General features: G+C 41.8%; 2 protein-coding genes across 2 annotated transcripts; both read right to left on the reverse strand.

Moving 5' to 3' along the window:
• LOC121093410 (kinesin family binding protein) lies at positions 1-12,931 on the reverse strand. The gene is made up of 7 exons (XM_040605616.1): positions 12,545-12,931; positions 10,109-10,207; positions 6,399-6,478; positions 6,061-6,244; positions 4,857-4,941; positions 2,219-2,328; positions 1-1,536 (listed from the first exon to the last, which is right to left on the reverse strand). The coding sequence occupies exons 1-7, from the start codon at positions 12,887-12,889 to the stop codon at positions 658-660; spliced, it is 1,782 nt and encodes a 593-aa protein (XP_040461550.1). The 5' UTR covers positions 12,890-12,931; the 3' UTR covers positions 1-657.
• Positions 12,932-13,511: 580 nt separating this feature from the next.
• LOC121093815 (nucleolar RNA helicase 2-like) lies at positions 13,512-27,923 on the reverse strand. The gene is made up of 16 exons (XM_040606688.1): positions 27,900-27,923; positions 27,194-27,697; positions 26,717-27,010; positions 25,250-25,325; positions 24,111-24,289; positions 22,828-22,945; positions 21,983-22,168; positions 20,435-20,580; positions 20,019-20,168; positions 18,585-18,746; positions 17,897-18,016; positions 17,335-17,408; positions 16,066-16,225; positions 15,111-15,245; positions 14,293-14,337; positions 13,512-13,776 (listed from the first exon to the last, which is right to left on the reverse strand). The coding sequence occupies exons 1-16, from the start codon at positions 27,921-27,923 to the stop codon at positions 13,582-13,584; spliced, it is 2,568 nt and encodes an 855-aa protein (XP_040462622.1). The 3' UTR covers positions 13,512-13,581.
• Positions 27,924-27,964: the final 41 nt, after the last annotated feature.

Raw genomic sequence — 27,964 nt, forward strand, 5'->3', positions numbered from 1 at the left:
CACTTTCACAACTATTTATTTTGGCCAAAGTTGTAACATATATCATATCTTAAAACACAAGGAAAAATAATTCTAAGGACTCTGAAAAAACATTTAGCCAAGCTAGTCCATTTATTGAGCCTCTATCAACTAGGTTTTGATTAACAGGGGAAAAAAGAAAATACTGAGCAACATACAAAATAAATACTGGAAATAACATACAAAGTTCCCTTCATATGGATAAAGTTTTCAGGGGACGAATGTCAGAAGAGGTAAGATGCATTCTAGTTGGAAGAACATGCCTCGGACTTCTTAGAAAAATTTTCCTAAAGAAACAGATTCTCTTAAAAGAAAGAATTTTCATACAGCACTACATTTAGAAACTAAACCATATGCCAAAGGAAAAAAAGTAAGGAAATAAAGGTTTATCTTTACATACAGGACAAACAATACAAAGCATTAGCTGGACATTAACTTTACATTTAAAGTTCATACCATTAGTGTGGGTGAGCTACTGAACAGGAGAGCTCTGAGTTTTTCACACATACTACTGCAGGCTCTGGATGGAATGCCAAACTGTAGACACTTCCGTTCTATCCATCAGTACAGAAGCTGTCTGACAGCACTGGTTTTGACAGATATCATTTTAATAGTGCACATTTCCTTCAAGGTAAGTATTTATATAAATGGACATAGTTTTGCTCTTAGCTTTTCCATTCTTGTTGGAAGAAGACCCACCATCTCCTTACTGAGTTCTAGTTCAGTTTCAACAGCACGGACAGCATCTGGGTACTTCTCACAATAGTCTACCAGAAATTTGTAATTTTCCAATGATGTCTGCATGTTTTCCAGTTGCTTTTTGCTATCCGAAGTAATAAGCTTACCATATAGTCGTGCAATATGAAATTTAGCCACCATTGCAGGGCGAAGAACATCTTCCTCGAGCTCTTCAGGAAACACCTTATCTGGGTTCCTCAAAGAATCTAAGAAGAGTTCATAATATTTGATTGCTAACTGAGCCAGAGAATTGATTTTTTTAATTGTGTGGGAGTCTAGCTCCTCCAACCTGTTACCAATAGCTACCTTTAAATCCATCATCTCATAGTAGGTGTCGGCTAGTTCAAACTGAAGCTGCCGACTAATCAACAGATAGTACTGTGGATTCAAGTCTGCATATATAGGCTCCAGCATGTCTATTCTACGCTTGTGCATTTTGCAGCGCCTCTCATAGTCTTCTTCAAAGAAAGCAAGTACCTTAAACAAAGCACTGTGATCCTGAACAATTTCAATATGGTCAGTAACATAACCATCAACCTGAAAGAACTCTTTTGCTTCCTGAACATAGTTCTGACCAACTAGGAATATTTCTCTGGCTTCTTGAAAATCTAAAGGATACACACTGCTCACTTTCTCTTCCATGGCTAAGACAGAGTCACAGATATCACTCGTCCCAAAAAGGACAGCTTTTTTCCTGCCCTTCTCTTTTTCATCCTCTTCCTTTTTCCTTTGGGCTTTAAGTTCCAATTGCCTGTCTGGATCCAGCTCTCCTATGTTATCCTGAAATGACAAAGCATACTAATTAAAAGTGCACGTGGCTTATGGAGAGAGACTTAAGACTGAATCATTTGAAATACAAACTAGTTAGCAACAAGACAGAAGAGAAGATATGTTGGCATATAAGACCTTCTATTCACACAAAAAAATTATGTACATTACAGTCTATCTTAAGTCTTAGGTTTTTACAGAATCTAATTTAGTCTCCCAACCCTGTGTGACAATATAGCTAAAACAATAAATGTAAAGCCCAAAGGCCCTGACCCTGCAAAGCATTTCAGCAAATGCTTAAAGGAATGAAATGAACGGTTGAATGAATGAGAACACCAACACACAAAACTGTTGCATATTAAGACGACGCTCTTACTAGCCATTAAGTAAGAAGTAATCTGCCAAATCAAGCTGCAAGAAAACGCAACAGAGAGAAGGGAAATCTGTGAAGTTGCTGTACAAGTAGCGCAGTAATCACACTACAGAGATGATCTCCTATCTGTGCTTATTTCTAAGAGCTGCATTAAAGTCAAAGCATACTACAAAATGCTTGCTACATTGCGAGCGTCTATTATATTATTCATTGGGTGATTGCTTATCACTTGCTACCAACTGTGAATTGATTCCTGTTACATATATCAAATCAGACTTTGTTTTTAAACAAATGACAGCTACATAACAGATATTCTGTTACCTCAAGTAATTTCCGAGCGCTTTGCAGGAGATTCAGGCAATACTTAATCCAGCATCTTGCAATTTCAGCTTTTCTCTGTTGAAGGTCCTGTTGGTCTTGCTCTGTTTCACCTACTGAATGGACATAAGCACATAAAAACTTCTGGAGAACTTGAGCACTCCAGCAAGAACTTCAAATGCTACACACAAAGAGTAAGCTATTTGCATGTAATTAATTTTTCCTCATTGTTAGAGAGAAACATGTTCTCCACGTTAAGTTATATAATTCTGTAAACTGTCATTCTGGTAGAAAACCATATAGATTAATATGGATTCCTCATGCATGAATTCTTCAAAAAATAGATCATAATGTACGTTTAAAAAGACCTTCAATCGTGAAGGTGTTTTACTGGAAAAGGTTTTCATGTCTCTGGTAACAAGAGAAAGAAATCGGGATAATTTGTTTTTTGAGATTCGGCTGCCTGCCCAGTACTCATTTCTGAGGGTGATTAGGGCCTTTGTATTGCAACAGGCCCCAGACTTGTTACCAAAAAGGGAACAAAAGTAGGGGAAACTGCCTTTGGTTCAACCACCTGGTACTAACAAAGTATTTGTTAGCTCTGCAGATTTGGTATTTTTCTCCCCAGTTTCCCAACTGTCATATAAGTAGCAGCACTGCTGATGTCTCAAGATAATATTTTCAGAAACCAAATGAATTTCAAAGGGAATTCATTTCCCAGTCTCTAGGCAAAAAGCAGTGTGTTACCTGAACAATGAGGGGACACTAGAACCCCTGTTCACCAAATCAAAAGCCAATTTCACACTCAGACCCACTGTGTTCATTGTATTTCATTACAGCCAATCAAGTTGTTCTTATTAAGGAAATAATTGTTGCTAATCTAAGAAAAGGCACCTTTACTAAGTATCTCTGTGTGTGTTTATATTCCAATTAACAGGATAAAATGAATGTGCTTGAGAGCAGCCAATGCTGACTGTGTATTAGTCTTTCTGTAAGTTAGAACTTTCTGCATAATGATCTTCAAGTCCACAGCCCAGCTCCCTGTACTGTGAAAAGGAAGGGAAAATAGGATAAATGTTTACTCCATTGAAACAAACACAAATATCACTACTCCTGTTTGTTGTAGGAGGAAGTCAAGATAGAAGTTAGCCAACTGGACCAAAAATCGCACAAGAAATTATAAAGTACCATTAAAAATAGGCCTCATCTACCACTTCTGGTCTTGCACCTGAATCTGAGACCATAACTGACTGTATGTTTCTACACGCCTACCGAAAACATAACCTCATTTTTTGGCTTAAGTATCATATACTGATAACTGTGCAGTCAGGTACCTATGGAAGCCCATAAACACTGATTCAGACCTACTGAATCTTTCATAATATACTGTTTTAAAACAGTCTAACAAATTAGCATAACCTGACTCTCTTGACAGCCCTATTTCCCTGAAACTAAAAAACTTTTAGACATCATCCTCAAAGTACTGAAAGGCAACTGCATAGAGTTCTATATTTTTGAGCTAAGAGAAATACTAAAAGCAACTAATGTACTGTCACTGAACATAAATCAAAAAAAGTCAGCTGTATCTATTCAGGTTATATTTTAACCTGAAACAACATCAGTGGATTAAACATTTTGCGTTCTAAACAGCTCAAACCATTACAAGTTAACCAATATATTCACTGTTGGAAGTCAGAGTTATGAACTCACACAGGGGCTACCCGAGTACTTGCTCACTCTCCACGAGTTAAAGCTCTATTGATTTGAAGCTTCCACTTGCCCAAGTCACAGAATGTAAAAAGATATTGCTGTAGGTAAGTAAAGACTAAGCCTAAAACAGAGGACCGACACTATCATGTAACCACAGGTCCTCAACTGCGGTCAGTTCTCTAAAAGTTTCTTCTACTGATCTTCACACTGAACCACAGAGTTGTTCCTCTGCATCAACACCAAAACGACAAGAGCAGCTACGACTCCAAAAATAGCTATTGATGGGGCTGCAGCATCCAGCAACAGAAGACGACACAAGTACCTTCTGGATTTGGGGTTTTTAAGAGCTGCAGTTTCCCTCTCTCTTTTAAAACTATCCCCGGGAAGCATCTGGTTTGGTTCATTGAGTTCACTGAATCATTGCCCTCTGATTACCGAGAAGCAAAGGCAAGCCACATTTTAAGCACATGTAGATGAACAGAGATACTGCCGCTACTGAAATGGATATTGGTTTATATTTCACTTTTATTCCGGTATGCTTTCTGAAACACCAGCAACAAGCACTTGAGTTTTTCTCACAGGGTTTACTCATAGCCAGTCTTCAGCTGTAGTAGCAGCAGCTCTTCAGAAACATTCCACTTTGTTTTACTTTATAAAGTATTATAAAGTTTTACTTTATAAAGTAAAGTATATAGTATAATATTATTATAAAATTATACCATATACTTTATTTTAATATAATTTAATTAATATAACTATAAATTAATTTATAAAATTATAAAGTATTCCACTTTATAATTGTTAATTATAAAGACTTTAGAAAATTAACACTGGGATTGTTTTGTATGTATTGCGAGACTTCAGTTTTAACATTGTGTCTCAATCATGCTTAATTCACAGCATTTTATTCAAAACTTTTACATGAACTTACTGTCTTCAGCAGATGGCACCTGTCCAGCTTGGCTAAAGATGACACTGGCTGCTGCTAAACAGTGCCGGGACTCCATAAAGCATTGCTAAGAGAAACAAAGAGCAGCATTTAACAGTGGTATAAGCAGCCCAAGCACTGCCCCTCACCTCTAGTAGTAAAGATATACAAAGACAAGGGAAATGATAGAACTGAGAGGCTCTGGAGCATATTCCCCTGGACGCTGGGAAAAAAAGACAATTTTCCCACGTCTAATACTGAATACACTATTTTCTAACCAAACATTTTCTCCCTACAACAGCCACAATAGCAAGCCTTGCTTTTAATATTAGATACATACCTTGCGAACATTTTCACTGTTCTGATCTATGCTACTATCGCTTCCTTGCGGTAAAGGAAGTGATGTCTCGTGGTAAAGATTGTATCACAGAGTGTTAGTCAGAATGAGCTTCACGTACAAGTCAACATTATGAGTCAGACCTAGGTTCCTTTACTCTTATGTGGCAGTTTAATAGCCACTGTTTAACGATTAGTGCTATCAATGCATCAAAGAGACACAGATATTACAAGTTACTGTTGAAATTAGCATTAACTGGCTTAAGTACAGCACAAGCCTTTTAAGCATCTGAAAAAAGCGTCTGAATAGTCTGGACTATACACATTCCTAAATAAAGCTGAAGCATTTCCTAACACAGTAGATTATTTAGAGTCAACACAGATGTGTGGAAGCAAGCAGCTACCATGTTACATACCCACTTCTACATTCACATAGACTCGCACAGGTCTTAAGCACGTGCTAAGGTACAAAGGACAATAATTTATACGAAATGCAACATGTAATTACCTTGGCCCTCAGATGTTTTTGTGAAAGAACAATATAATTATAAGAAATAATCTAAAGTTCAGTGATTAGAACCTTAAAGTTTTACTTACTAACATGTTGCATCATTACTGATATTTCATTAACTATACAGCTCTTCTTATGTCTACACCCCTGCTCATTTTTCCTACTGCCATCACACCACCACAGGAAAGCCACTACGTCCTCTTCAGAAAAAACAGGTGTTTCACACCAGAAGACAACTTGTGGTTTTATAGGAGTACATTTTTAATTCAAAACGAGCCCCATCTCAAACAGCTGTTTAAACAACTGTCTTACTCGACAGTTACATTTATAATTACAGCAGAAAAATATGAGGTATATTACCTTGGATAGATAGTACTGTGACAACGTAGCAGCATTGAGTGCCCATTCTACTGGGTAGTAGCCACAATACTCAAGCTGTCGTTTAAGAGTTGTATGACAATACTGGGCAGCCTTCTCAATCATCTCCAAGTGTTGGTAGACTTGAGCCAGATAATACAGAGTATGTGTGTAGGCTTTTTCAAACCTGGAAAAATCAACAGTCTCTTTAGATTTCCTCTTTTTCTTTTTCCCCTCCCTGAATACACCTTCATAAATTAAAAAAAAACAAACAAACAAAAAAAAACAACACAAAAAACCAAAACACAAATAATCATTTGTGTATGCTGCTACACGTCTACCTTTTGGATCTTTCTTGGTCTGTGAGTTTTTCTTCTTCTGCCATGAAATGTTCACTGGGATCCAGGGGAGGATTTCCATCCTGCAAAAGTACAGGATAGGTTCAGCAAACTACATTTCTCTTACTTTGTACTCTAGCGCTCCCTCTTGTAGCTACAGATGATTTACCATTTTTCAATCCCAAATCCAACAAAACTTCACATAACGTGTCTACACCTATCTCAATATCACACCTCTGGAGCAACTCCACAGACCTCCGGAGATCTAGAGGTTGAAAGCCACAATTCCACACAGAATTATATGATTTTCAGCTTGTAGAAGACTACTTCTTACACACTTTAAAGCAACACATGCTGTCTGCTACCACAGTCCTGTAGAATCTGAATTAGTCTACAGGACTGTAATTGGGTGTCTTATTTTGGACAATAACCTTCTGGCTTTTAATGCATCAATTTAACACCACACATACCTTCAAGTGTGAAATATTCGTTTGCCTAGCTGCACTGATCAGTAACAAGAAAACACCCTGCAGGAAGTACTGCAAAGAACATTATGCGCAGAGAGTGCTCAGCAGACGTGCTGTCAAGACTTACCACTGTGAAATGACTCTCTTTATTCACAAGCTGGCAACAGGCAATGTCTTTGGAGGATGAAGCTGCTAAACCATGATACAAGGTACGACCCACATGTAAGCTATTAATGATGTAAACTACTTCATTGAGAAATGCTTTTTTGGTTTTTAAACCATGGGTTTTGTCAGAATTGTTATACAGACAACTATCATCTTTCAGCATTGCTGTGTCCAACCTTGCCCTAAACAACTGTTGATAAAGTTAAGAGTCTGCATAACTGGCAAGCCCAACAGATTTACATTGCTCATGGCAAAGTTTTATTAGTCTGTGCTTATCTAATTACCTTTGTAGTTGTGAATACCTTCAGATGCCAATTCTAAAAAGCTTCAAATGCAGGTGTCTTTCTAAATGGGTCTTTTTTTTCATTACGCAACACATCCTGAAGGATATTCAACATGTCTGCTGGCAACAGAGCCTAGCTTAGCACACAACTTTCCTAGCCCTCTCCTAACCCCACTTATTTCTTGGCACAAGAGAAATTAAGGCAACAAATAAAAAGCAGTTCAGAGAAACACTTTTCTTAAGATGATAAGGACTCAGGCAGGAATAGAAACAAAGGTAGAGAATGCATTCAGTTTTATAGGGAAGAAAACATATCCTTATGTTTGTGCTTCTCATTTTAAAAAATCCTGAACAGATTTGTTTGCTTTTAATGGAGAGGTTTTATTCACCTACAAGGATGAACAAATGGGTTTGAGACAATGACAAACCAATAAAAGTGTGTTTAACCTACCAGAGAGGTGTAGGGTTTTTTTTACATGATCTTTTATTCTTTATGGTTTTCTGTTTATACCTCATTGGTTTATAAGATGTGAATTTATCTTGTTTTCTTTAGATACAAAGGCTTACAACCTTACAAAGGCACTCACGCCTCCTAACAAGATTTGGAGTATATTCTGGCAAGACTAGAGCTGTTCCTGCAATGAAAGCAATTGAAATGACACAGTAAGAAAGACCCTTGCCTCCTTCCCCTGTCTACATGTTTATCCTCCAATGTCAAGCCTTATGCCTTTAATTATCCTTTGGAAGAACTCTGCAACTTTACAGGTGGACTTTATTAGCCCAGGCTCCTGCCCACAAAGTTTAGCGCCCTCAGATTTTCATTGTAGTGCATTAAACAATCAGCTTTCCTAACAGCAAAATGCTGTTAAAATAGATAATTGTTTTTTGGAAAAAAACTTGAAAATATATGTAAGCTCAAAGCATTCAGGAGCAGAAAGCAAAAGGATTTTTTAACTCTACCAAAATAATTTTATTCTTGCAATTGGCTTGGTTTTGCTGTAGTTGCTCGGGGAGGCTGGGGCTGGGGGGGGGGGGGGGGGGGGGGGGAAGATAACCCCACTCAATTTGTAAGTTAACTAGACCCAGTTAGTAAAAAACTAAATCCACCAGTTCAGGAAAACACTTCCATCATCAACAGTTTACCAAAGATGATCTGACAGGAAGGCTTTTGGCTTTCTGATAGCCTAAACACGAGGCATGTTAAGAAAAGTACATTCAAATTTTTAGAATCTGTGAATTATGAATGTTGACATGGTTGTACAAATCCTGAAGATCAAACACCACTGCAGGGAATTCAAGTCCTTTTCATAAACCATAAAGCAGCCTAACAAGCTCCCCCATGCCCTGTGTTTTGGGGGGATTTTTTGTTACTACTTTGCAGATTATGTCAAATACAGTTCAGTATTTTCAGAGAAACATGACAGAAGTCCAATGAAGTTACCACAAAAGCTCTTTTGTTGTAGTTCCTTCTCAAAAAATGTCTTTAGGCATAGCTATGTCTGACTATATAATGCCCTGAAATATAAGTGGCAAATAAAAAAACACCGAGGAAAAAAAGAAAGTGACAAAGTGACCTGATGTGGGCTTACTGACAGTCACATATGTATACCCCCGTCAGGAAACAAAGCCCCAGGAAGAATATTCACTAACCACTACTAACAAAAATAAACCATTGCAGAAAAGTCCACAGTGAAAACGTGAAGTATTCGGCTGCAGTGTTTAATCCACTGAAATAGATGGCAGTACCAGCTCAAGAGCCAGAATCCTTCAGAGGTGATATGGAAGCTAAGAGTATCGTATCTGGTTGGGTATAAACATCCAAGTTGAACATCAGGAATCAATTAGAGAGGGTCTGTAGAGAGATGTAGTACCTCTAGTTAGACTAACTGATCCAGAGGGCAGGAAACAAACAGACAAGCAAAAGCAGAAGTGGGTTTTTTTTCTGGTTCTGTCTTTTCTCTCTCCTGTTGCTGTAGGATAGCCAGCGTGGCGACAAAGGTGGGAATATGGCAGTAACCAACCAGCCAAGACTAACCCATTCTAAAGTTTCCATGAGAATAATCCAAGTTTACATAAAACCTGAAATGCAATTTCATTAAACTAAGTTCTGTCCAACCTTTACAGTTATCGGAAGACATAGATACTGCTCCTTTAAGGTCACAAATGTTTTCAGCTCACTCAGGAACTGCCCCTGATGCAAGTCAGTGTAGGAACAAATTTGCAAAAAGCTTAAAAATAGCACAGAGGAGCCTTAGTCAATACACAGCACAATCCACAACTCAAAAGGTTATTTAATATGCATGAGGTTTAGCTGTTTATAAGACTGTCCTTTTGGATACAGACCTAAACTACTTGCCTCTATGCAACACTGTGCACAGTCAGAGCAAACCATGCAAATATTAGTTTTGTTTCTTTTTCCCACTGAATGCAATGGATGGACGTTTTACAGCATTTCCAATGTAAGATTAAGAATAGTCTCAATTAAAAGCCAAATCCTACCTAGCTCCAATTTTGAACTATCAAATCAAAGAGCTTTCAAAAAGGACCATTATTTTTGAGCAAAATTATTTTCCTGAATAAATCCATTTTGAAATTAGCAAGTGACCCTCTAGCTTGCCTCTTCCTATGCTAACAGTACAAATCACATCACTTTTGAAAAGTATCATAGCAGCCAGTATAAACTGCAGAAACTCAAGTTCCATCGGGGGGGGGGGGGGGGGGGTGTGTGTTCAAAGATTACTAAAACTGGAAGTAGTAAGTGAAATTAAGACCTGTCACAATTTTAATAAACACAGTACCTCTTTCATGTATTGATTATACAAGGCTTCCGCAGATTCCAAGTAAGTTTGTGCAGTTTTAATTTCATCCCTTTCAGACCACAGGATACCTAGATTGTTCTGAAGGTCAAAGAAAAACTAAGTTAGTTATTTTCCCATTATGTCCCATTTAGACCACACATTTTCTTCAAACAATTTATCAGTCTTCATTCTTATACAGACACGTTCTAATACAAAAAACTTCAAAAAGCAAAAGTTGTGCTCACCCGTTTTATTGGCAGTTGCTCAAAAGGGAAGGATCTCACACAGCTGCAAATACATACAAGTCACCTTGTACAATATAACTTTCTGTATTTAGTGTCCTAAATAAGGATTGGTGTGTTCAAATAATGAGCTTTTTCCACACAGTGTATTCTTCATCTGATTCTTGCAACTTTGATGTTATATATAAATATCATTTAAAAAGAGCCAAGGAATTAGGGATTCGTCATCATGACTGTAGAAAAATTTAACAGGGGAAAGATACGCTCAGAATGAATGCTTGTGTATTTTCAATAACAAAGAGAGATTAAAAGAGCTGTTAAGATGCAAAAGCTACAGATTACTGCCTTCAAATTAAAATTACAGCAACGTACATAGTAACATTACTGCACCTGTGAATCCACCTTTTAAAAAAGCTCTTCTAATTTTATTAATAAGATGAAGGCATTAATAACATTCTATGTCTCATGTGCTAATTTAATTCCTAGGCAGTGTTGTTACAAAAAAACCTGACAGGGCTAAAAAAACAAACCACCTTCAAAAGAGTTAGAATCTGTAGCTGTGTGCCAGCCCTGTGTCCCTTTCAATTCCATTTGTTCTATTACTTTTATAAAAAAGCACCACGTAGCATGATGCTTATGAACAGAAATACTTTGTCCACGGCTGAGCAGTGGGACGGACTAAGTTTACTTAGACAGAAACTGTGATACACATCCTATGTAGAAGCTCTGAATTAGGGCTACAGGAACAGGCCCTGCAGGAAAAAGGAATGCTCCGTATTTCAAAGCAGAAATCAGTGCCATGACAACATACCCTACATATCCCAGAACCTGGAGAGGTATAGCCACCGTTGACAATTACTGCTTTTACATCAGAAGAGTTTTTTAATTAAATACTCAAATCTTTTACAGCCCTGGGGACTGCAAGCTGAGGGCATGCCCATTTACCATCCTGTCCTCAGCTGCATACTTGATGACAGTGCTCCAGGCAACAGTAGACCTATTTACTGTTGGACCACAGCACTTCACATGCATGACACAGAAACTTTACCCTGCTTTTTGCTAAAAGCCCCAAAATAGGAAAAATCCATACAAACATCTGTCCAATAGAGAGAAGTACTGCTTTCCAACACACCAGTTCAAAAGCACAGTGGAATCCCTGACCTTCAGCCACAAAAGCAACAACTCACCAGGAGTGTGTAGGAGTTCCTACACCCTGGGAAGATGCTATCCTACATTGATTGGCTGCTCAAGCAATCTCCAATCCTATGAGTAACAGATGTGTAGGGTGTACCCAAACCGTCACACTGAAGGACGGCGAACAGATGTAACCTCACAAATTCAACTCAGTTAATTTAACCAGGATAAGACAAGTCACTGTTTAACTAGCACCCTTCCACATGAACACACAATTCCTCTACAGTTTTGCAGCACTGACAAGGAAGTATTACCGAGCCTTTTCTAATTACAGCAGCGATTTTTGACAGAGACCTCCAAATAACTGTTCTATTTAATTTAAAGTCTAGAGATATTTAAGTATACACCAGCTGCCATGACAGAGCAGTTGAGCAAAGACCCTTTTGTCAATCTTCACATGACAAGAACTAGTTTTGTTAACAATATTACTTTCTTCAGAGTAAAGATGTGAATATTATTATTTTTAGCCCTACAAAACTTTATTTACTCATCTGGAATAAAATAAAAGAGGTTAAGAAATAACTGGCAAGGCTGAAAAGCAAACAAGTAAGTGACAACATCTGAGAACGATTTACTTTTTCAGGATACTGCATAAATAAAAGCATCTTCCAACTTTACTTTGACAACAAAAGACAGTTAAGGAATCACAAATAAGCTCTGGACATACCGAGACCTTCAATTGAATTTATTCTTGCTCAGTTCTTACAAAGTTCTGTCTCAGCCTTCTATCCTGAAGAGTACACCATTTTGCCAACACCTAGTTGCTATTAAGAAAATAAAGTGATGCTCTGCACACCTAGAGCCACCAGCAGCAAGCTTAATATAGAACAGCATCCCTCCTCAGCTGCCACCTGCCAGTTATTTCTTCGAGCAAGAAATAAAGGCCAGGACTGCTGGTGTTTATCATTAGAGCCATACCCATCAGTAGGCTGAAGCCCACGAACACCCCTTACCCTGCCTGCAGCCCACAGACACAGGACACCCCCCCCCCCCAGCCCACCTGCGCCTGTATGTAGAGGGAGACGCAGTCAGGGGAGAGGCGGTGGGGCTCCAGCAGCTGCGTGCAGCGCTGCAGGTGCTCCTCGCCGGCCGACAGCTCCTCGGTGTCCGTGTGGTTGACGCCCAGCTCGTACTCCAGCACGGCCCGCCGCACGGCCAGCAGCCGCGCCTCGCCGCCATCCTCGGCGGCGCTCAGCAGCTGCTTGACCTCCTGCAGCAGCGCCCGGGCGCTGTACTTGGAGCGGTAGGGCTCGGTCTCCGGGTCCTTGCGCGATTCCACGGACGAGAGCGTGCGGGCGGCGCGGAACTTCTCGCACACCGCTGCCCACCCGCCGACCGCCGCCATCTTCCCTCCGCCGGCCGCCCAGCATCACGCGCGCCGGCGCCTGACCCGCCGCCGGCCAATCACCGCGCCCGGCAGGGCGGCCCCGCCCCCTCGTCAGGGCGACCGCGGCACCGCCCCCCTCCCGCCGCCACAGCCGCCGCTCCCCCCTCTCCTGCCGTTTGAAATCCTTCGTGTTTTCCCCTACAGCCCCCGTGACAGGGCTGAGGGCAAACGGTACCAAGCACTGAGAATTAGCAGAGGGCAACAGGCAAGCAGGAGCCCCCCAACAGCCGCCAGAGCCCCAGCACCTGTGGGATGCTCACGAGAAAGGGTGCAGAGGGACTCTATCTCAATTTTTTTCTGAGAAAATTTTTTTTTTAGAACCAGGTTTTTTAATGCAAGGGTTGCTGAACAGGCAAGGTGCAGTAACTGTCCACGTTTGAAGGCGTGCTGTTCGCCCACAGCACCGAGTTTCCAGTAAAACACTCCTCTCCCTGCAGAAACACATATGGCGGGAAAATGGCACCAGCTGGTTTGCCAGGCGGAAAGAAAAATCTTCCAAAAACTCAGTCATTTCAGCAAACATGACTGTTAGCCATCCTCAAAAGGTAGGCTGCTCTATCAAGGAATAAAGACAAAGAAGAACGTCTAACAGGCTTTTACTTTTTCATAAGTCAGCTCAGTCCTGTTAACTCAGAGTTGTTAACCAGAGGTTAATCAACTAATCTGTTAAAATCATGTCCCCGGTTTCCACTCTTAAACCAGTTGTTTCTCCTGAAGCTGCTGTCACTTTGCTTCCCATTTCTAAACCTGGAGAACCCTCGTCCCGCCTCCTGGGGACACTCTTCCAGCTCAGGCAATTCCTTCGCCACAGACAGTTGCCAGCGCCTGGTGTCCCTCCACTGTTCCTGAAACAAGACCAATGTAAGGAGACTTTATGTGCTTGCAGGTGTGTCCAAGGTACCCTATGTCACTTAAAAGCAGCACTGAATGCAAAGGCATTCCCAGACAAACCCCACCCAACGCCAAAACAGGTCAAGAGATCCCTCACAGCGAGGAGATAACTCACAGTCCTCAGACATAGCATAAATTATCACAAAGGGACAAGAGGAAGTGAAGTCAACAGAAAACTGGGTAACTCTCAATTAATCTGGAGAGATCAAAACCCAGAGTAGCCAAAGAACATAGGATTTTGTTTAATAAAATCAGGTAATATAATGAGAACTGAAATGAGAAAGAGGCATGACAGCATAACTTCTAACAATTGTGCTCTGTTCTTTCTAATGACTCTGTTGTCTATGCAATGCTCTTATTAAAACACAAGCCTTATCCTCCCACACCACCCTATATTCAGTCCTATACATGGCAATCACCACATTTCAGATTGCCAGGTTCCAAAGCCAATTCTGGCTACAAAAACATACCTGTATGTTACTCAGTTCGCCAACAGGGATATCAAAGCACACACCCTATAACAGAGAAAAAGAGGCATTTACTTTCCAAAAATACATCCAAGAACAGAGATATGCAACTCCAGTCAGGGAGCACCTGCAACCGCTCATACACACTTAAGTGTAGAAACCAGAAATAGCAGAAGCATGGTCTTTGTAAGCTGAAAAAATAAGAAAATAAAATGCAGACTCAAATGCTCCATGCTGACAGTAGCATTGCCTGCAGTCAGCCTGTCTGTTTAAAAGTAAGACAGGCATCATCTGGCACCACAAGCTCTCCAAGAATATACCTGCACAGAAGACAGATGTCAGACACATCAGGAGCCAGGCTGACAGTCAGGTGAATGCTGTTTTGCTTGGGTCAGGCAGTCAGTAGTCAGTCACTACCCTACTCTACAGCTGTCTTTCCAGTGCAGTGGTATACAGTGTTAGCATGTCACAACAACCACTCCCATTATATATATATATCTCTAATGATTTTTTTTTCTTTTTTAGGAGAGAATTCTTGCATTATCATTTAGGAGCAACATATCTATTCAAATCAGTGTCTTTTGAAACACAGCTAGCTTTAATATGTGTGTGTGTTTGGTTTTTTCAATAGTGTATACATAAACAGCAGTTTCAGGGGCCCTCATGATAGGTTACCATTTTCAGAGAAATGAGAGTAAGGTATCAGTATTTCTATAAGGGTATTTCAAAACTTCTACCTCAAACACTGCAAAAACTGGCTGCGTGTATGTGTGCATCTGCACGCACACCCCTACCCCTTCCCCAAGGTTGGGCCAGCTTACCATCTTCCCCTTGAGGAAACGCATCGCAGATACTTTGCCATCTACCTCCTCACCAAGCTGTTCTTTTAGTCCTCTCCAGGCATAGCTCATGGTATGCATTTCTATTGAGCACTTTAACACCATGGTCACAAAGCCCTTTGGGAAACAGAAAAAAAGCATTTACAAGACTAAACTTAGTTGGACAGCCTGCAGCTTGCTTACTGATGAACTATGTAATAACTTGTTATTGTAATGTAGCATTTAATCCTAAGAAGTCAGCTTCCTGAAAGTGAAGCAACCAAAAGCCTCCTAAGAAGCCAAAAGCATCCATGTAACCTAGGATTGCCCATTGATATTAAGGCAAACAGAATACCCAGAAGCAAAGACACACCTATTGAATATATACAGAAAGTTACCAGTAGAAAATGGGTTACATAAAACCCAAACTCATACACAGTCCAGTCACAACTATTTCCAAAATTGTGTTACCATGCCACAAACTGGGCCAATTTCTCCCTAAATGCATCAGAAAAAGGAAGAGCTGTACTCTTCACCTGTCAAGATCTCTTTGAAATCAGGTAATCACATGCTAGACTTACTTGAAATACTACAGAAATGTAAAAGCTTCCTGGGAAGGGAAAAACTACAATAGCATGAACCAACCTATTAGCTTGTAAAATGCCATTAGTTAAACTCTCTTAAGAGCATCCAAGTTTTCTGTCACTTAGGTGTCTGGAGAAATTCTTGTAGTTGTCCTTACAAGAAAGTTTACTAACAGATTTCAAATTTCTCTGGTTTGCTGCAGAGCACCAGCAAGAGCTGATTTCAGTTAAGGAACAACCAACAAACCAGGAGCTGGGGACAACAGCTATTCAGAAACCCTACTGAAAGAACCCGAGATGATGATGCCACACTCTGACTGGACGCAAGCAATTCATTTATCCATTACTGTTAACACAGGCATGATGTTATTTACCGCAGTTGAGTTGAGTAAGGAGCGCTGCTGTACGTAAGATGCCCCAGAAATATGGGCTAGAGCTGCTGCCAGGGCATCAACTGCCCCTTTTTCATCTATGAGCTCTTGAGCAGATTTTCTGAAGTAGTCTACTGCAGAAGGAGGAATGGCCTCCAGCAACCTACATGGTGACAACAAAAGTTTAAGAAATCGGCAAAGGCCAGTGTGAAGTGCAGTCATGTTTAAGACATAACCTTCAGACAGCTTTCAAGATTAACATATTATCTCTAAAAGCCTTGGCTATCATACTTATGCTTCACTACCACTCATTTAACTTGACACCTTCAGGATGTTGAATACCTACCTTCTCTGGTCATCAAGGTGAGCCTCCTGAAAGATGCGTTCAGAGTTGAGGATTTACAACATGGCATGTTTGACAGCATTGTCAAGGGAAGGCTCTAAAATACTAGCACTCTTAACGCCATACCCAAGAACCCACAAGAAAGTGTTGCCAGCAAAGCCAAGAATCCCTTGCTTTTACTTCACAACAAAGAGAAGCAAACCACTACAATGCCACTGCTGGGCTGGGGCAAGGCACTTCTTGCTCTCAGTGCAAGCTGATTAAATTGGTTGTTTCTGGGAGAGGCAGTGAAAACAAGCTGGGAAATTGAGAACAGCTACTCCTCTGATGCTATTTTTTGGTACACCAGCACCCTTCACCATTTTTTAGTACGCAGTGAACTCAACACCATGCCCATGGTCTCCTTTACACTGGTCAAATCCCTACCAATTATAATAATCTCTGTCAATGCAATTTCCACCAATGGGGCAGCAAATGTAAACAGAGCTGCACAGACTAAAATCCACAACCCTTGATAATAAAACAATACAAAGAAACACAGGACACAGCTACAACACCCTCATTATGCCAGAGTAACTCATTATACTAAGTATTGCTCTTTACACACTAATAGTGTATCATCTGAGCAGACAAAATCAGTTTTCTCTCACAACAGTAATTCCTTGTTCTGCTACTGATTTCTGGTTATATAAATAAAGGTTAATTTTAGCAAGAACTTAGAGAACATCAGGTTCTATCAAAAGGTCTATGTTCAAGCACACAGAGGTTTATTGATATCATTATGAAAACAAGTCAGAATTAACATGCAAAGCAGCTGACTTTTACAACATAGGCAAAGACACACTCACATACGGGTCTGCACCCTTGAAGCTCTGCAGTAACAGCACTGTTATTGGTAACGTCTTTTTAGAACAGGCAAATAAACTTACTTTTTGGCATCATTACTTGAAGCTTTGATTACATCTGTAGCAGAAGGAACACCTACACGCTTAAATGTAATCCCCTGAAATCAAGAAAACCAATTACAGTTAAAGGCATTTTCGGCACTCTACAGCTCAATCCTATCCGAGTCACATTATTGAGACTTCTAGTTACTATTTAGAACATCACCACAGTCTTTGCTTAATCTATTTCTAAAGCTAGAATGAGGCTTTTAAGTTTCCACCTTTGTTAATCTGGAGCTACTTTACACAATTTACATGCAGATTATAATGCAAAGCATAGTCTCCTTCATGCATTCCTGTCACAGTCTGCCTGCTGACATCAACAGAGTACTGCCAACATGGGAGTACTAATAAGAGATTAGAACTGGCTACTACAAAAGCATGTATAAACGCTTACCAAATAGGAACACTTTAGGCCTACTACTCTATGGGACATGGGTCCCATACTGGACTCATAAGCAGCCCATCATTACAAAGTCTAAGAGTGGCAGAGTCTTTTTAGGAGCTGAAAAAATTTCATTAAACAGATGTCTGAGGTACAACTCACCGCTTTGTGCTCAACTTGTTTCAGAAGATCTTCTTCTCTTCTCTGAAATAAACAAATGCAGATCCCGGTCCGGCCAGCTCGACCTGTACGTCCAGAACGATGGATGTAGGAGTCAACATCCTTCAAAAATTCAGATTAACATGAGAAAACCTTATGTCACTTAAACTGCTGAAATTTATAGATTATAAGAGAGAGAAAATGCAAGCTAAATTCTAATTCAAAAGCCTAAGGCGTGATTCATTACGTCTCTATACCCAAACTTGTAACTACACACAAACCACTCAGATCTGCTTATGTTACCCTGCCCAAGGTATGCTGCCTCAGGTTTAAAAAACACTATTAAGTTTTTTTCAAATAAAAAGCTCCACTGGCGTTGCAAAAGAAAAAAGACAGCAAAAATGTTTTATAGAATCATTATGAAACTCAACAATGTTCAGAAGTGATTCAGAAATGCTGAAACAATGTCAAAAGCTATCTTACGACTTTCCAGAGTAACCAAAAACTGTCACATGTACTTTAACCAAAACTCAAAATAAAAAAAATTAACTAGGAAATTCTAGGCTGGCATTTACAAAAGAAAATCCACTTCATTTGTGAATCAGAACATAATTCTGGTGAAACAGAGCAATAACCCACTGTTCTGTCACAATGAAATAAATTACAATTTTAGTCTCCCCTAAGGACTTACTTTTGGTGGTGAACACTGCACAACAAGGTCAACCTCGGGAATATCCAGGCCACGGGCAGCTACATTTGTTGCAATCAGAACTTCAAAAACACCATTTCTAAAGCCTTTCAATGTAATTTCTCTCTGTGTCTGTGGAATGTCACCGTGCAATGACTGGGCATCCTGTCAGTGAAACAAGCCATTAACATGTTATTTAATGGGGCAGCCTACACTGCAGCATCTACAGACATTTAATTACAAAAGCCGAAATATTGTGCAGAGCAAGAGAAAATAATTACACGGCCAATACCAAAGGAATATAAAGCATCCTACTTTGTGGTTTGATTCTTCTCTGGGACAGTAATACTCATAAGCAGGAGTTTTACCATAACATTATTTGTAGCACACCGACAGCAAACTGTAGAAGTTGCAGCCTGCCACACCAAAAGGGCCCACTTCAGCTCTCACTTCCACTGGAACAAATGGAAGCAACTTTTCTTAAGCAGTGCTCATCAAGAGCTAGCAAAAGACTTTGCTCCCTTTCCTGGGAAGCCATCCCAAAACCCACAGAAGCTGAAGTGAGGTTGTCAGGGCCTTCGCAAACCCTACAGGTGATCTGAACAACCTCTGCTTTTAATGGGACAAGATCAAGTGTTTGACAAGGAGAGAGGGAGAGTCACAAGCTCAGAATTCAAATGAGTAACTGCTCTCTAAAGCAGAACTTACTAACATAACAGAAAAATATGTCACATACTGACACAAGAACAAAACCGTCAGATTTTCTGTGAAAGCAGCAGAGCCAACAGACAAAAGTTGTTGCTGCAAGATCTTAATGGGCATGGTATATGATGTTTATCAAATACTGGGGCAAGCCATGTATTTCCACCACTGCTCTTTCTCCATAAATTAGTATTTGCTATCAAACTGAATTTTCTCTGAAAAAAAAATCCAGCAATTTTCCCCCCACTCAAAAATAATTCAAGCAAACATAGAAAACCTGCTCAATATATCACCTGAGTTCTGATCAAACTATTAAGTGACCTTCCAAGGGCAACAAGAGATTCCATTGTACCATATTAGTTGGATTTTCCTGAATACTGACTTTTCAAATAAATGCCATTACAAGATGGGAATCCGAAAAGCACGCTAATGTGAAACGGAAGATGTGCACTATACTAGCTCCTGTTTATTACCACTATTACTGTCTCCTATTCAGCATGTGCTGCATTTTTTCCATTGATCCTGTCCTGCGTGATTGTAAAGCCAAAGGAATAAATTCATCACAGCCAAGAGGGTATCTTAAACTGCAAAGCTCTACTTTTAGAAGCAGCTTTCATAAGTCTTAAAACCACCCACAGAAACAACTTCATCCACGCAGTTGCAACCTCACATTTATTTCAGGGCATTCGACCCCTGTATATCTGTTACTGCTGCTCTCCATTCAGACAGCAGTACCTGTTTGAGCGAAGCATTCATAGCCAGTTCATTTGCTTCCTTTTTGGTCTCACAAAAGACAATGGTCCGCCCACGGCTGCCACTGTAGACTTGAATGATATCCCCAAGAACTCCTGCTCTCTGAGATGAGCGACACTGTATAGCCAGGTGCTGTTTGGGAAAGAATCATGATAAGCATCTATGTTAAACCTAAACCACACAAGCACAGACAAAATGAACACAGAAAGAATATTTTTTTCTAAGCTTGCATACTGCTTCCATACGAAAGCTCTGCTTAACAAAAATAAAATAATAATCTGTGTGTCAATCATGCGAAAAGTCATTGCACAGCCCCATGGGCAGTGTCAGTGCAGAACCCATTTCATCCAGGCCACATACTCTCAGGACCTGCACTGCTCTGCAGCAGAATCACTCACTTCCACAGTCGTGGCAGTCCTTTGAGTCCTCTTTCCAATCAGGTCAATCTGTTCATATTCATCTTTCATGTATTTTTTCGCTACATCATATACCCATCGTGGACAAGTTGCAGAAAACAGCAGTGTCTGGGGGTTGTTCTCAGAACCTGGAAGGAAAGGCCACCGATTCCAGTCATCACAACAGAATCTGGAACTTGAGTACTGATAAAAAAAGCAACAGAGTTGCTCTCAACTTGAGAGGCTTACATGTGCAGTAAGTGGGCTACAAAAAGAAAACTTAGAAGCAATGAAAACATTTTTAATATCCTTTAGACACAAAAGGCAAAATTACAGTAATTTTAACTGGACCAAACTAAGTCCTTCATCCTGCCTGAGAAGAAATGCAAGACACACTTCGACATCATCTGCTAAAAATGGTTTAGAGTGTGCCTGAAGTCCTCCCACATACTTGAAAGATCTCATCTCAGTCCTTCCTTGCCTGGTATTCCAATACTAACTAGCTGTGAACAGTATGGCTATGTGTAAAGGAAAAAGGCAAGCTAAAATGGACACTCTGCAGACTAGGGGCACAAATTATATAACAAGATAGATCACCCCAGGTAAAAACAGCTCAACAGCATCTTGAAAAAGTTTAACCTACCTTCATAACTCCACAGGTTCAGACAGAAAGAAACACACACTGCAAGAGGACACTATTATACCCCAAAATTTATCTTCCGGTTATGAAGAAAACTTTCAAAATTGAGTAACTACAACAACTCTTTCAAAAACTATACAGATCTCCTTTTTCAGAAGGTTATCTGTGCTTTTTGGCTGTCAGGACAAAGACCAACTCTGCAGAAATGGGGAGAACCTAACAGTTAAGTAAAAATAACGTGGCTGTATTGGGTCAAACTAAGATCCACGAAGATCATATACTCTCTCCAACAGTAGTCAAGTGTAGTTAACAAAGATGTTAAGAAGCAGTGTCAGTAGCCAAGTTTTTGTGGCTTCCAGAGCCAGAAGTGATACCCTTGCTTTTAGTAATCCTTGATATTTCCACTTCCAGTAATTCAAGCCACTTTTCAAAACTCTTGGTATTAGTATAATGTGGGAAGGAAGGAACTTCACACTATTAAAATAACTTTCTTCGCTGCTGTACTGGCTATCTGGTGGCTTCGCTGAATGCCCACTACATCAGAAAAGAGCAAATATCCCCCAACTGTGAACTCTGTGTGATGCCGAGCGTACAGGCACGCCCATAACCAGAACCCTATGCTCAGCCACCTCTCTCAGGATGAAGAACATTAGGGCTTGGGGAGCTGGGCTGGGTTTGTTACTTTTTGCCATTTCCTCACACACACCCTCCTTTCAGGGATGTCATTCCAGCCCTTGAGCCATCTATTACCTTGCTTTGAATCTTTTTTAATTCTACCTTACCCTTTTCTCTGAGGTCTGATACTAGCATTGCACAAAGGATTCGAGTTAGAAGTGCACTGGCAGTTTTCAAAATAGCATAACTGCACTTTCTGCATTATCCCCTATTCCTCTCCTGCTGTCATAATTTACCTTTTTTATAAGCAAATCCTAAGATTTCTTCCACTTGTTCAGCAAAGCCCATGTCCAACATATGATCAACTTCATCCAAAACAACATGCTTCACACTGGAAAGTTCCAGCTTGCTATTCTGAATGTGGTCTTTGATCCGTCCAGGAGTCCCCACTAGAACATCAATGCCACTTCTAAGAAGATCAACTGGAAGATGACAAAAAACCAAGGACAGTGTCAGAATGCTAAGAGACAACAAGGTAAAAAGTCACCAGTACACAGCAACACTTCTCATTTTAGAGCCAAAAAGCGACTGCTCTTCACTTTCATCTCTGAATAAAGCACTAGATCCAGTCCAGGTAACAAACAAGTAAACTTAATGGTGGTCCAAGTTAACTCTTGTCAGGAATACCAGCTAAACCACAAGCAAACTTACAATAAGATACATCAATTTCCAAGCAGCAATCATCTGCATTAGAAACCTCCAGAGCTTTGTAAGGAAGAACACTTTAGTTTTTCAGCTAATTTCTTTTTCACAGCTATCTCTGGAGACAGAAAGAGCCACATGCACATACAGAGTTCTCTCCCTTCTTTGGATGGTCATCTAGTCTCACAAAAACCAGACAAACATGCAATAAAGGAGAAACTAAAAGGACTAGTCACTTTGCAGACCTATAACCATTCTTTTAAATAAAGTTTCATTGGGACTAAAATAATTCAACCCAGGCTTATGCTTCCTTTGAAAGCAATGGCATGGTTTCTGACTGAAGTGAAACTCCAAGGAGCAAAAAAGCCAGTTTTATTCATGGAATGCATTTGGAGAAAGTCAACTTCAATCCTGTAGTAATTCCTTAGCATTTACTTACGTTGTGCTTTATATGGTGTTCCTCCATAAAAACAAGCCACTGACAGTTTCCTGGTGAGATTCTTGAAGTCTTTGGCTACTTGAGTGGCCAGTTCCCTCGTTGGAACAAGAACCAGCACCTGGAGGGAGCGAAAGGAGACAAAAACCACAGCTGTTGCTTGGGAGAGGGTGCTAGGACAAAAGGGTTTACTTCATGTCAAACACCTTGTACTCCCATTCTGACTCTACACTTGTTGCAGAGATGCCCACAGCTCCCCACCATCCAAGCAATATTTCCTGCCACCTGGAGCCCGCACACAGCCTCATAGCCAGCATGAGGAAACAAGGCAAAGCATGACAAAATAACTGAGATGTAGAAAACAAGTATTTTTTTTTCTTAATACCAGATAAAACAGACACTTCATTAACATAACCAAGGACAATGAATGAATTCAGCATTAAAGGATAAGAGCAGGCACTAAGCAATCTGGACCAGTAAGGTCTTAAAAGATACACAGCATGATGCACTCCACCTATCTGCCGCCTTCCAGTATCTATCCTTCTCCCCTCCATGTCGTTTAAGAATGAAACGATTAAAATAAAGAGCTAAATTATTCTCTAGAAATCTTTCTGACAGTAAGATTTTAAAACTTACATTGCCATTAAAGTTAGTAAAACAGAAGGATGAAGTAGGCAACAAATCTGCAGACTACAGCAGCTTTTCAGTCTAATGTTAAACATATATACATTTGTATGGGAATACATCATCTGATCACAGATATCTCATTACTGATTCCTACTTAATGAGATTCCATGAGTTGGAATATAAACACCACTTGCATCCATTAAGACAAGTCTCCAGACATAACAGGAAAAAAAAAAAAACAACCAACCAAAAGCCTTCAGTTATCACCGTGGAATTCATAGTGAGAAACAGCCTCAGTGAACAGAGACAAGTCCAGCTGACTCAACCGCTTCCTCAGAAGAGGCAGGGGACTGAGCCCCAAAGCCGCAAGCTAACTTCCTGCAGACAGCAGTCTGGAAGTCTGGTAGGTACTACTGCAGTGCCCTGACCATTCTCCCTAATGCAGTCACAAGGAACCCTAAACATGAAACATGTTATCACTGTGATGCTGCAAGATCTGTCACACTGTAGCTCCTGATCCAAGGAAAGTGTTCAGTATTACAAACACCAATAAAGGAGAAAGAAGTCCCAAACAAAGAGTCGCCAAAGCAATTACAAAATCACTTTTGAAAACTGCCACATTCTAAGGTTTTGGTATTAAGCCTTAAGTGATAAATTACTTTTGGTGCACGACTTCTTCTCTCATCTTGTGAGACACTCTGAAGTTTTTCCGTCAGTGGAAGAGCAAAAGCAAAGGTTTTCCCGGTTCCTGTTCGAGCTTGAGCAATTACATCTTTACCATCGTATATGGGCTGAAAAGTCTTCACTTGCACAGGGAACAGGTATTTTATACCTCGAGCTGTAAGATAACCCAAAGAGGTTTCATTAAAAGGTAAACAGCTAGAAGCCCTCAGATATAACTAACCCAAATATGTAGGGCACATCACATCAAATCCTGCACACAACAGGAGATGCAACTTGGAAGAAAACCACATATCTTTATTTTCACTCCTACTCTAGATCAAAGGATATTCCACCCCCAAACATACAGCTGAGTATCTACAATGAAATACGGTCACCTTTGTGATGTCTGGTGTAAGTCAACAGGAGAGGAAATAAAAAATAAAAACACAACAGGTTTTTTTCTGATACAGTCCAAGAGTTTGTGGTAGCTTGGTTCTGAAGGGTGGGAGGAGGTAAGGGTGTTTTGAAATATTCTAAAACTCCAGAGAGATTTTGCACAGTGGAAATTAAACAATCCATCTAAGAGAAACTTTTGAGTAAAGAAAACATGAAGGAACAAGGAGAATTCTGTCTGAGGAACAAGAATAACACAACTTACCATCACAGAGGACAAGAACTCTACAGTGATTACTCCCTCAACAAAATTAATCAAAACAAGATATGAAAATGCCCAAAGTATGAGAATAATCTGTTCACAGAAGCCAAACAGTCTTCATATACAAAACACCTTTACACTTAAGAAGTGATATTGTAGACAGCAGATATGAGAATTGAAGATACATAGTAAGTAGAATGATGCTGACAAGAAGAGAAACCTGTCTCTAGAAGGTGTATCTAGAAATGAGGACAGCATGAATAACAAACTCACCTTAAGGCACTTGAAGCTGAACAAAACAGAAACTTTGTTCCCAACTAACAACAGCAGATTCTTTGAATCTACAGTGACTACTCACATGCATATTGTTACCACACAGTAAGTGTATGACAAGTGCAGGCTTCTGTCTCTGCTTAAACAGGTTAACAGTGCAATTCTGGACAAATGCTTACAGAAATTTCTTTCACCACATTAACTAACCTTTGAGAAGGTTGATGGTGTTTTGGGAGAGAGGAAAATTAGAGAAGGCACCTTCTTTTGCTTCTTCTGTCAGCTCCTAACAGGATAAAAGAAAAAAAGAAAAAAAAAAACTTAATAGTTCTAAGAGATGAGCAAACAACATAGCCTACATAAGCACACAAGAAAAGCTGTGCATTTGCTTTACCACTGCAATTTTACCAGCTACCTCCCTTCTGTTTAAAGAAAACCCTTGCAGAGCAGGCACTTCACAAACAAAAATGTCATCACAGAGTGAAGTGGGAAACTTTAATCTGGCCACCCTGTATTAGAAGACAAGACACATTGACACAGGCACTCAGTGTGACAGAATTCCTACAAGCAAATCCTGGCTTTACATCAGTCTTAAGACTTCCCGCCAAAGGTATTCCTGTGCTTGTTACCTGCAACAATTGGTTCAAAACCCCAATTACTGCTATCTCATCCCTAGTTCAGATATACCTGTGCCACCTTTTAAGACCCCGGCGAACAAAAGGGAGTTGCCCCTTCCATGTGATCTTAGTGCATCATGCACATATGCTTGGCAAGTTCAGGAAAGGGAAACTACTTGTTAAAATCTGAACTGGAGTCCGCTGAAATAATTCGAAAACTTCTTCACAGCAAAATGTCACAATTCACTGCATGAAGCAGGAATTTCCCTCCACATCACACCTACTCAGTACACCACAGAAACAACTTAACTTTGCACGCCACTAGATACTTAAAACTCACAATTTAGCTTCTACTTCAAAGGTCCAAGAGATGACATCATTACACCCAAAGTACCAAACGCACTCTTGATTCACATTCCCATCTTAAACACACGAGAGAAAACTGCCCACAGAAAGCCCTATAGAGGGGAAGGCAAGCTGCGGGGCCCTCTCGTATCTACATGTGAGGCCAAGGGTGAAATCTGAAGAGGGAGAACCCCAGAAATGGGAACTAATTAAGATAACTGTGACCTTCCCTTATAGGACACCTTGCTAAACACTTCTTTGAAGGGCCAGCCAGCAGAGAGAGCACCACCACAGCACAAAGCGGTGCGCGTTTCTGGGCTGGTGACTGCCTGTGCAGCAGGGAGAAACCCTTGCGCTGCAGGACGCAAACCAAGTGGCTACATGAAGATGAGCCAGCACACGGAAGCTGCTCCGTGCTAGCCACCCTCCTTCACTGCAGGATAAGCTACTCCAAACAGCTCGACGTTTCTCACGAGGAGAAAGGCACAAAGAGAGACGGGTAGTCACCCGCCCCAGCATGGCCCCAGCAGGCGCGACGCCGGGCGCTCGCTGACACCCAGGACCAGGTGCCGCAAACCTATGAGGTACAACAGCCTAACGCTGCCACTGCCCTCACACACCAAGTCTCCACGCAGCACCCACCACATATTACTCCCGCTCATTACCACGGAGCCTTCAGGCAAGCTAAGGGCTCACGCTGGCACCGCATTAGTACCTCTGCGTCGCTGTCCTGCTCTCCAGCGGCCGCACTGCCGGACACGCTGTGGGCTACCGGGGACACCACGCCGTTGCTCACAGCGGAGGAAGGCTGCACCCTGTGCTCGGCGCCGCCGCTCTCTCCAGTCAGACCGTTACTCTTCTCCTTGGTTTTTTTTGTTTTCTTGGCCAGGGGCGGCTCAAGGTCACCGTCGCCCAGCCCGCTCTCCTCAGGCTGGGCCTGCGCACCCTCGGCCTTACCGCGCCGCTTCACTCTCTCCCGCCGCTTCAGCTTCTTCTCCTGGCTCTCCTCCTGCCGCAGAGAAGCGGGCGTTACACGGCGGACCTGCCCCCCTCGCCCACCCGTTCCAACAACCCGCCGTTATTCGGTTCTAAGGCCTCAATGCCCGGGCTGCCCCCGGGCCCGCGACGGGGCCGGGCCGTACAAAATGGCCGCCCCCGCGGCGGCACGTGGCGCGCGGCCGCCCGCTCCCACCTTGACCTTCCTCCGGCGGCCCCGGCGCAGGGACTCGTCGCCCGCCGGCGCTTGCGGCTCGGCGGGGCTGGCGGCGAGGCCGGCGGCGGGCATGGCGGCCGGCTGCTCCCCGGGAAGGCGTGCGGCGGCGCTCCCGCCCGTCTCGCAGCGGCGGCCCCAGCCCCCTGGCCCCGCCCCGGCGCGCAGGAAGTGAGGCGCTACGGGCGGCGGGCGGGCCGGGCCGCGGGGCAGCGCCGCCGCCAGCAGCAGCAGCGGGGCCGCCCCGCCGCCGCATAGCCAGCCCCGCTGCCGCCGCCCGCTGAGCGGGGCCGCCGCCGCCCGGGCCGCGGGGAGCCCGAGCCGCGCCGCGCGGCTCCACACGCCACCCATGCGGCCGCAGTGCGCCGGCCCGGGGCCGCCCCTTCCGGCGGCTGCCGCGCCCCGGCCGCCGCCCCGCCCCGCCCCGCCCCCGCCCGCCGGCTGTGCGCCGCCCGGGCCGCTGCACCGGCAAGGCGGCACTCGCCGCTGGCAACAGCAAAAAACAGTGCTTCTAACGCGTGCAAATGCTGCCTGTGCCACAAAATACACACCCCAAGCACTACTCGCCTTCGGCCAGCACGGGTGCTTCTAAAACCTGCTAAGAGAATATATTTTATTTTTTTGGAAAATGTACAGGTTCGACCAGCATCTAGATAAGATCTATATATTATACAGTGAGACACGGTACAGTTCTTCTGAACGTGACAGCCATATTCCCAAATAAAGATTTAGGTCTTAGAGTTGAAATGGTAA

This window comes from Falco naumanni, chromosome 9 (assembly GCF_017639655.2).
Source record: "Falco naumanni isolate bFalNau1 chromosome 9, bFalNau1.pat, whole genome shotgun sequence".
NCBI classification, from domain to species: Eukaryota; Metazoa; Chordata; class Aves; order Falconiformes; family Falconidae; genus Falco; species Falco naumanni.

Excerpts from the sequence above, each read along its gene's own strand:
- LOC121093410 (XM_040605616.1), bottom strand. The coding sequence starts at position 12,889 with ATGGCGGCGGTCGGCGGGTGGGCAGCGGTGTGCGAGAAGTTCCGCGCC. Across the intron at positions 6,479-10,108 it reads ATAATCAATACATGAAAGAG|GATGGAAATCCTCCCCTGGA; the intron begins GTACTGTGTTTA and ends GTACTTTTGCAG. Across the intron at positions 2,329-4,856 it reads GGTGCCATCTGCTGAAGACA|GTGAAACAGAGCAAGACCAA; the intron begins GTAAGTTCATGT and ends TCCATTCAGTAG.
- LOC121093815 (XM_040606688.1), bottom strand. The coding sequence starts at position 27,923 with ATGGCTGTCACGTTCAGAAGAACT. Across the intron at positions 22,946-24,110 it reads GAAGAAGTCGTGCACCAAAA|GTGCTGGTTCTTGTTCCAAC; the intron begins GTAATTTATCAC and ends CGCTCCCTCCAG. Across the intron at positions 20,581-21,982 it reads AGGATTTGCTTATAAAAAAG|GTTCTGAGAACAACCCCCAG; the intron begins GTAAATTATGAC and ends CTTTCCTTCCAG.